General features: G+C 39.6%; 1 protein-coding gene across 3 annotated transcripts; it reads left to right on the top strand.

Moving 5' to 3' along the window:
- Positions 1 to 8: 8 nt before the first annotated feature.
- LOC135333630 (uncharacterized) lies at positions 9 to 7,416 on the top strand. 3 transcript variants are annotated; one of them, XM_064528630.1, is made up of 13 exons: positions 9 to 66; positions 157 to 376; positions 1,155 to 1,414; positions 1,611 to 1,886; positions 1,965 to 1,997; positions 2,054 to 2,131; positions 4,714 to 5,261; positions 5,314 to 5,462; positions 5,518 to 5,704; positions 5,981 to 6,035; positions 6,153 to 6,251; positions 6,355 to 6,689; positions 7,242 to 7,416. In XM_064528630.1, the coding sequence occupies exons 3-8, from the start codon at positions 1,384 to 1,386 to the stop codon at positions 5,353 to 5,355; spliced, it is 1,008 nt and encodes a 335-aa protein (XP_064384700.1). In that variant the 5' UTR covers positions 9 to 66; positions 157 to 376; positions 1,155 to 1,383; the 3' UTR covers positions 5,356 to 5,462; positions 5,518 to 5,704; positions 5,981 to 6,035; positions 6,153 to 6,251; positions 6,355 to 6,689; positions 7,242 to 7,416. The 3 variants fall into 3 exon arrangements, with proteins under 3 accessions (XP_064384700.1, XP_064384701.1, XP_064384702.1); XM_064528631.1 differs by having other exon boundaries at positions 43 to 376; positions 5,314 to 5,406; XM_064528632.1 differs by lacking the exon at positions 2,054 to 2,131 and having other exon boundaries at positions 49 to 376.
- Positions 7,417 to 9,161: the final 1,745 nt, after the last annotated feature.

The following is a 9,161-nucleotide window of genomic DNA, read 5'->3' as shown; positions in this document are numbered from 1 at the left end:
CAATATCACAGACTTATTATCATGAGATCATAGCAATACAATTAATTACAAAAGCAGAGTCAGTGAGTGAGTGTCTATAAGTACTTATTACCTATCCTTATTTATACAGCTAGACTATAAGATCATAAATATATATATATACAAATGTTTTCCAAGCTCCAGTGTTGCTGTGCTGTGTGCTGTTTCTGCCTGGTGAATTCTACTCTGTACCTCTTTCTTTTCTACCTGGAAAATCATGCTCTGTACAGTTTGTTGAGTCTGACTCTCATGCTGGTTGCCTACGCTGAATGGTTGTATCTTAACCCAGGCTCCCTGAATCCATTTGATCTGAGTTCGTACGACTGGGGAGAGGAAACTATCCCTTCCACTGCTGAACGTTAGTTGGATAAAATAGTCGGTAAAAAAAATAATGATTGTATGTGCATATTATACCATACCAAGTTACTTTCCTGTTTCTCATCTCTCTCTACGATTTCAGGAAACGTTCACAAAAAACACACCCAAGAAATTTGAACCTAGAACTTTAAAGCTCAGTTTCTTATACCTGTTACAGAAGTGAATTCGCCACTTTAAATGCCGTACAACGGGTTATTTGGAAATTTTCGTTAGCATCATAATTATAAAATTAAACGTCACGAATATCTTTATACGAAAATTTGCACCAACGAAAATTACCCGCTATACGGTGTTTCTTGTTAATGCACAAGGCAAGTTGTATAGTGGAGATGTGTCACCTTCATTCATTATTAATTTTATAACCTCCAAATTGCATCACGTGATGGTCATGTTTGCGCAAATACAAAGAAAACAAGGTCTCACTAAAACGAAACAGTAGTCAATAATGGGCGTGGCATCTAACTTTATCCCTAACCCTAACCCTAACCTGGCCCATTATTGACCTTTGTTTCCAGTTGTTTCGTTTTAGTTGGAGTACATGCATGCGCACCCGTTTACAATTTCTGGCTTAAGCGGCATGAGAAGCAGGAAATTAACTTGGTATGGCCTTACGTGGTTGTCGCATGCATATCTTGCTTGTGTAGCCATTGCTCTTTGCACTAGCTAATACAGCAACCTAAAGTAATGTTTCAATATAAATAGACAATTATCACTCTTTGATCTAGGCTAATTAAGTGTTGCATCTTATATGTATGCAGTTTTACTGGATAATGTTATAAAACAAGTCAGCAAGGTTATTGGCAGGGACTGGAAACCACTAGCAAGAAAATTAGGCTGTGAAGAAGCTGAAATCAAGGAAATCGAAGAAAAAGAGCAAATTTATCAATTTTTGGCAAATACAGGCGTATAAATGGCAACCGTGCTGTGCTGCTAGAAGCTATAACATCAATACCTCTCCCAGTAGAGAAAATACATGCGCTGAAAAAAATGGGTTTCTCTCAGTCAACAACTATCACAAGTAAGTGTATCATAAAAATTATACAGTATTCAGATTGTTATTGATGTATGAAGGAACATAATTATGCGAAAATTGACACTTCGCAAAAATAAAATTGCCATTGGTATACACTGGTAATGAATGACAAACACAATAGTTAGATCGCAAAGGGTATGATTTGGTCAAGGTTTTTCACCAGCAAAATATTGTACATTAGTTTCACTGGATGAACTTATAGAGCAAGTCAGCAAAATTATTGGCAGGGACTGGAAACCACTAGCAAGAAAATTGGAGTTTGAAGAGACCGAAATCGATGCAATTGAGGACGGAAATGCACAAGATTTTAGCGAGCAAATTTACCGTAAATGGATGCTTGAAAAGGGCAACCATACATCAAATGATGTGCTGCTAGCTCTAAAATCAACACCTCTCTCAGAAGAGAAGATAAATGCGCTGAGTAAAATGGATGTCTATCGATCAACAACTATCACAAGTAAGTGTATCTACCGAGTATTTATTCATAACGCAACGCATGGAATTCAATCTATATATTAAATTATTATGCCTCCAGACAAGCAGGAACTCAAAGTTAAAGTTAAACCAGGTGAGCATACCTTGAATGAAAGTGTCTCATTATGTGTAGCCGACACATACACATAGGTTATCAATATGTTTTATCACCTCCTTATCTACCGACTGGAGACATGAATAAACCACAAGAATCGAAACTTAGTTTTGGTGAATTGACATACATAATTAGGGTTTCATACAGGATTTTTAGCCAGGGGGGGAAATGACAATGACGGCTGTACGGCGTTGAAAATTTGGGGGTCCGGGGGACAGCCCCAGAGAAAATTTGGCGGAATAATTGTCTAAGGTGCAATTTGGAGGTTTTTGTGCTTAAACCACAAGAATGCAGATAGTATGGCTGCAATAATTGTACACACAATCACTGCGTGCGCATTATATCTCATTAGTTGTGGCTGCGCTCGCAGTACATTGTACTACCGTACTACCACAATATCATTTGGGGGCGTGGCTTTCATTTGTGAGCTATTTAGCCATTACCGTAGGGGGTAAGCGTTAAAACGTTCAATCTGGAGTTCCACGTGTAGGATAGGGCCTATATTTAGCATAGTTAACCCATGATGTCATGTTAACAACATTACAGAGAGTTTTGATCCATATATATGGTCTAGATTTTTCTAAACTGGGTGTGTCACAGCAAAAAAGTCTATAAATTGAACAACACAGGATGTTTCTAAAAAAACGTTTTGTAATATTGAAAAGCATTTTAAACAGCATAAAATGATATAACTAGTGTTCAAGCTGGCGCTGTGCTAATGCCTCTCGCCATGTTTTTGCTTTCGCTCAAAAGTATTAGAGTGTTATATTAGTTTCTATAATGAATTTTATATTAAAGTTAGCTTATCTATATAAAGTCACTGAGAAGAAAAGACTTATTTATATGCATCTATTGTTGTTATTTATTGTATTATGTGGCTTACCAGGACCTCAAGAAAGAAGAAAATTGATTCTTCTGATGTACCTTATTGTTACTATTATAAATGGGTACTAATTTTAGCGAATCTTTAACGCTAAATTAAGTACGCGCTAATAATAAAACGCAAGTAAAAAATTATGAAGTAAAAAAAACATTAATTTTTTTCTTTTTTTTTATGTACTTTTGATAGTATGCTAAGCAAGCTAGCCTTTTTTTCATCTGTATCTGACTCCAAACTTTCCATTCAACCTTAAAACTCGTATACTTGCATGTACTGTATTAAACAGATCGAAGTCTTTAGAGGGGGCGTTTAAACGAGGAGGGCGTTTAATCCAGGAGGGCCCTGTTTATTGTTATGTCTCCTCCAAAACTCTTGCACAGCAGCAGTTATTGTGCTCTTCTTGGGCTGCTGTCTCAGCTTAAATCTATTTCTCAGCTTAAATTTAAGTCATAGGAGTGCCCTCTGTGTCGGTATCTCTCTCTCTGCCATCGATGCATCATAAAAAAGTATTTTTATTCTATGCTGCCACGCTTGCAACTGGGTTCCACGTGCTATTTCAGCTCCACCCACAGTGCCACGCCCCATACATGGGCGATTATTTAAGATGGGCGTTTATTGACAAAGACAGAGCTTTTACCCTGGGCGTTTAAACGAGATGGGCGTTTATTCAAGGAGGGCGTTTAATCAAGTAAATACGGTATATACATCTTTTGACTAATATATTGTGGTAATAAATTTGCTACAAATCCGCCCAAATTAGTACCCTAAAAACAGAGAAAAATCTGAAAACGCTAAAATTACTACCCACCCGTCTATAATAATTATATAGTAACATTACGGTATGTAAGAGGCTTTTTCTCGACTGATACACGTAGAATAATCATTATAGCTACATGTAGATCTATAATTATACTTCTGAATCACTTTACAATTTGGTATGACATCATAAATTTTTCATATTTTCAGGGGGGGGGGAAATCCCAGGGCCCCCACCCCTCTGTATGAAACCTTAATCCTGTGCACAAAACAACTGCATACTCAGGATTTCATTGGGGGGGGGGGGGGGGCAAGAAATTATATGAATATCAATTAAGTTATAAGTTACAATCTACACAACATCTAAGGGCCACAAAAATGTGCGTGACTTGCCAACCGTGTTTACTAATCAGCTACTGAAACCTATACCTGTAACTTGATCAGTCTACCACGTAAGAAACAAACATAACTCTGAGAATGCGCCAGGTGCGATCCCAACCTAATACTGTATATTTCGAGGGTATAAACGTTCACGGTCTTTCTGCACCATGCATGCATGCATGCATGCGATATTTAATTCGTGGGTATAAATGTTTGCGGTACGTTCATAGTACGAGTACCCATATTCTGGGTAATTTGAAGCGCATGCGCACTATCACCCATGCAATAGGTACCAGGCCGTATTTTAATGCGGCCTGGAGGAGCTACAACAATATCACATGCGTGGACAATGGAATGTCAATTAACATACAGCAAAGATGCGTTATCATGCAGACCACATCCACACTACTTTTTGGCGCGAACAGGGCAATAAGAAGTGTTAATAATTATGCTGAGTCTACGCTATATTTCTGTCTAGTCAGCAGTTTCAGAGATAACTACTGGAAATGAGCATGCAGTCTGACTTCTTCCTCACTCCAACAAAAAATAGCACCGACAGTACATTTATAGCTTTAATTACATGATCCCAACATCCATCCAACCTCCTCTTGGCTGTTATAATCCTCACTGCACACCCTTGCTTTTTATCCACTCTATTTTTTTCACTCTTCCTCTCAGACCTCCCTGGTGTTGAAGCTGTAGCTCATACTCATGTGATCATCACCAACTCATCCCAAACTTTCCTCTGGGATGGCTATGGGTTCAAGCTCCACATACCCCAGAACTCCCTGCCACCTGGTGTTGACCAGTGTCGACTTGATATCAAGGCCAGTGTAGCTGGAAATTACCAGTTTCCTAACAACCTCCAGTTGGTCAGCGGTGTCTTCTGGGTACGTCCTCATCCCTCGGGTCCATTCCAACAGCTGCTGACAGTCGAAATACAGCACTGTGCCAAGATGACCAGCTCCACCAAGCTCTCATTTGTGAGAGCACGTTGCTCCCAGGAGAGTCTGCCCTACACATTCAAGCAGCTTGAAGGGCGTGGCTCGTCGTTCACAGAGCACAGCTCGTACGGTTCACTGGAGCTAAACCAGTTCAGTGGACTGGCTGTAACGGGAGAGGATGTAGAGAGAAAGTACATTGCCAGCCTCTACTACTTCGGCTCAGAGCTGCATAGCAGGGAAATACATTTTATTGTCAACTGGAATGATGAGATTCATAGATCAGTAAGTGATGTTTTCACAACAGCAATTTATTTTTGTATGTAACACTGCACAGTGTGTGATTGAAGAGTCTCCTGTAAAGAAGCCATTCTTGTAGTGGATCATATCGTTGAGTTCGAGGAGGACAGAATAACACTAGATATTCCTGGTAATGGTGCTGAAGTCATGGGAGGGTGGAAAATAACGCCATTGTTTCATCCTACGGTAGCCAATGTTAAAGGTTAATTACATAGCAGTACTTAGTACATCATCTCTATAGGTAATGAAGAAGCATGTTGATCAGTTCAAGCCCGGAGAGTTGATTCCCCACTGCCACTTAAAAGCTGAGATGACAAATAAACACAAGAAATCTGCTTCAATACTAGTCCACCAAGTTAAACTAGTGGGTGCAAAGGATCCCTTCAAATTCATCACTATTCATCTGGACCCCCAGCGTACACTTCCAGGTCAAATTACTCCTGTGATTCTTTTATTTTATAGATACTGTAACAATACTATATAGAGAAAATTAATGTCAGTATAGAGCATGCAGGCGCACACCTTAAACCTTTATTTCTCACTCTCTTTGGGATTAAATCAGTTAGTATACAGGTGCATTCGGTATCTATATGGTTATAGTGTCCCTCATCCCTAGGCCAAATTATCCCTGACACTTAATATAGATACCTCATACCTATGACTTGTACGAACTATTACGTATACGTTTATTGTAACAACTGCAGCTGGACAGAAGACACCACTATCGCCTAGAAGCAAGCTCAGTCCAAGTCGCACGTGGTCAGCATCTCCACAAGATTGTTATTTGGTGTCACGTATTTTTTTGTTAGTAGTCTTGTTGTGCGGTTAGTGTTTTAGTATAATTTGGTTATAGTTGTGTTGTATAAAATATCATAGATTCTGGAGGATACTCAGAAGCAGTTGGTCAGAAGAGACCACCACCACTATCTGCTGGAGAGACCGATACCAAACGCATACGTTCAGCATCTCCGCAAAGTGTGTTCTTTGGTGTTTGCATGTATATGTTTTGGTCATTAGCGTACATACGTATAGAGAGATACGTATGCATGACTGCATGTTTTACCTTCTATACTGTTAGGATCATCGACTCAACCAGTCAGTACTGCTCTTCAACGTCTGATGGACACATGTCAACTCACTACTTCACAAATCAACAGGGAAATCCAACAAAAAGACATACCACTTTTGGCTGCATATTTCAATTTTGTCGAGCTCTATGTCGATATAATGGAATTAACACCTAGCGAGCAACGCGATGTCATCAATAAGCCAAATTCTCATGTAGCCATGATCGAGTGCTTGAAATTTTGGAAAACAAAGAAGTACTCACAAGCGACATTCAGGGCCCTTCTGGAGATGTTAGTAAAGCTGAAGAAAGACAAGATTTCTGCTCAAGTCTGCCAGTACTTGAAGGTGAGTGTGTGTGTGTACCCATTAATAAGTGTACGTCGAGCTATTATTGACGGGTATTTTAATGTAATCAAATAACTTTGTGTCTTATGCCCAGTAAATGTGAGTGTTTAGTGTTTGCATGTGCACTTGGTGTGTGTTATACGTCGAGACAAACCTAATAAAAGTCATTAGCGTAGCATGACCATCACGGACCGGGGTATACAGAGTTTTGTTTGGCTTGTCGTACGGTCCTCCCTATTACACTAATGGTGCCGATGTTTCACTGACTCATTGTATGATGTACTATTAGTGCACTGGAATTATTGCATTCACATTAATAGCATATCTCATCTGGGTCAGTAATTACATGTTTTCAAGCGAGTATTTGCACAGGGGACTCGTTTTCGAAAACTGCATTGTAATACGATTAGCAAATCAATAGTGTACTCGTGCTATAATCCGCTTGACCGTACCATTTAATTTATGTCCTGCACCCACCAGTCATTGATTACGTTACTGATCTTGTGTAATTTGCACCCACTAACTCATTATTTATTGCCTCCATGCGCACAGGAGCTGTGAGGAGGTGCACGTACAGCACTTCATGAACTGTAGATATATCAGAACAGAACCCTCATAATGTTGTGGTTATTCTCGTTTAGGTTGTGTATTTGACATCCCATAATCATGCTGCAACTACCTATGTTACGTTTAAAAGCTCTCTCTGCATGATTGTTTTATTCTTGTGGCCTTATTCGATTTCCCGTGGTGGTACAATCTATAGCTAGGTTGATTGACACTTTACACACAGGATGGCCGTATATGTAATAGATATAGCAGCATGAGACATAGGCACGAGGGCGAGTTGCCTAGCTGCATGCATTAATAAAACACTGTATCAATGAAAGCACCGCAGGTGCTGATGCCTAACCATGTAATAAAAATAATATAACACGAAACACCCTTGTTACTTTGACAACATAAATTATTATTGTTTTTTCACGTGCACCACTGCCTTTTGAGATATCAGCGGTCCGAACTTGACTTCGTTTTTGTCTGACGATTGCAACTACCGAACGGTGTCTTCTTTACAGAAAATTATCTATGTATAGCTACAGTATTTGGAGGATAGATATGTAGGCTAACAAAGTGACTTTAATTTAAAATGATTGAATGGTGTCTGCATGTATCTGCTATAATTATAGTTTTGAAGATACCAGTGTCCGACAGAATTATGATGACGTCCGAATTGACTTTACTCTATCACTGTTTTATAAGAAATGTTTTTTTGTTACTCACGACGGGGGATAGCAACGGTTGCTAACAATTTTCTTGAAATTACGCCCCGTGCATAACCTCCTTTACCGTATCCCTCGTGTGGCTACGCCTCGAGGCATCACAAGACAAGAAGTATGGGTGAAGTCAGATTGAAGTTAAAAGCTAGAAAAATGAGTCTGCTAAATTACTCTGTGCATTATGCCTCATCAAGAAAAACTAATTTGCCTTGGAAAATAGCTGATTGTTCTCTTCTACCTTTAAGTGCATCTTTTCATGTTTGTGGTTGGAAATGGGTTTTTATGCCTCGGTTGCGGTTGCGCATGCACAGCGAGGTATACGGTAGTGTATTTGTGCATGTGTGTGTAGAGTGCTATAACTGCTCAGTGATAAGTGAAGTGAAAGGTAAGAGTTTCTATAGCTCTTCTATCCTTAATTCTAGCCTGGATTGGAATTGCAAAACAATGCTTTGTTCTGGCTAGTTTTCTTACTACTTTGAAGGGGGTGGGGGCAAAATCAAGTAGATAGGTGCATTTCCGTGTGCTCTAGCGGAATGTGGCCAGAGCCAATGAAATGCACATCTTATCCAATGAAATAAATCGAGAGTATTGCCTCTGTGGAATTTGGATTTCCCAATGTATTGCTGCATCTACTTCTTCTTTAAACCTACAATGTCACAAGCACCGATTGGCATTCCAAGAGACGCGGCAGTGCTGCAAGAGTATCCAGACCTTTTCACTATTTTCACGAGAGAAGAGCTGCAAAGCCATGCATATACTGTTTCTCATTTTAATATAGCTTACCATTAATTATGGACTTTGAACTTCGGCATCCTTTGTAGCAATCAACCGATCATTTCCCACTCTTTTCTGCTCTAATTCTGTGCATGTAATGTACTGTACATGTATGTGTCTGCTAGTACTAGTACTTGGCGCCTCCACCGAGGCATCAGCACCAGCGTGACATTACAAGAAGTGATGTCACAATGAAAGCACCGCGGGAGCTGATGCCTCGGTGGATGTACATAACATTGCTAATACACACATGATACACATATTTGCATATGGTTATTAATCACAATCGGCCTGGGACCGAGGCTAGTGTACATGTAGAGTTTTGTAGCTCTCTTCTCACTCTTGCAGCTACTATAATAGCTAGCATTCTAATGCAGAGCTAACTAATAGTAGAGTTGCAACACTCCATGGACAAGTTTTGCTA

This window comes from Halichondria panicea, chromosome 3, assembly GCF_963675165.1.
Source record: "Halichondria panicea chromosome 3, odHalPani1.1, whole genome shotgun sequence".
In the NCBI taxonomy this organism is placed as follows: domain Eukaryota; kingdom Metazoa; phylum Porifera; class Demospongiae; order Suberitida; family Halichondriidae; genus Halichondria; species Halichondria panicea.
The sequence above is the reverse complement of the archived record's forward strand: the minus strand, read 5'-3'. Positions and strand labels throughout refer to the sequence as shown.

Coding starts and splice junctions, on each gene's coding strand:
- LOC135333630 (XM_064528630.1), top strand. CDS start 1,384: ATGGGTTTCTCTCAGTCAACAACTATCACAA. Junction 1,415..1,610: donor TCAGTCAACAACTATCACAA/GTAAGTGTATCA, acceptor ATTGTACATTAG/TTTCACTGGATGAACTTATA. Junction 5,262..5,313: donor ATGATGAGATTCATAGATCA/GTAAGTGATGTT, acceptor AACACTGCACAG/TGTGTGATTGAAGAGTCTCC.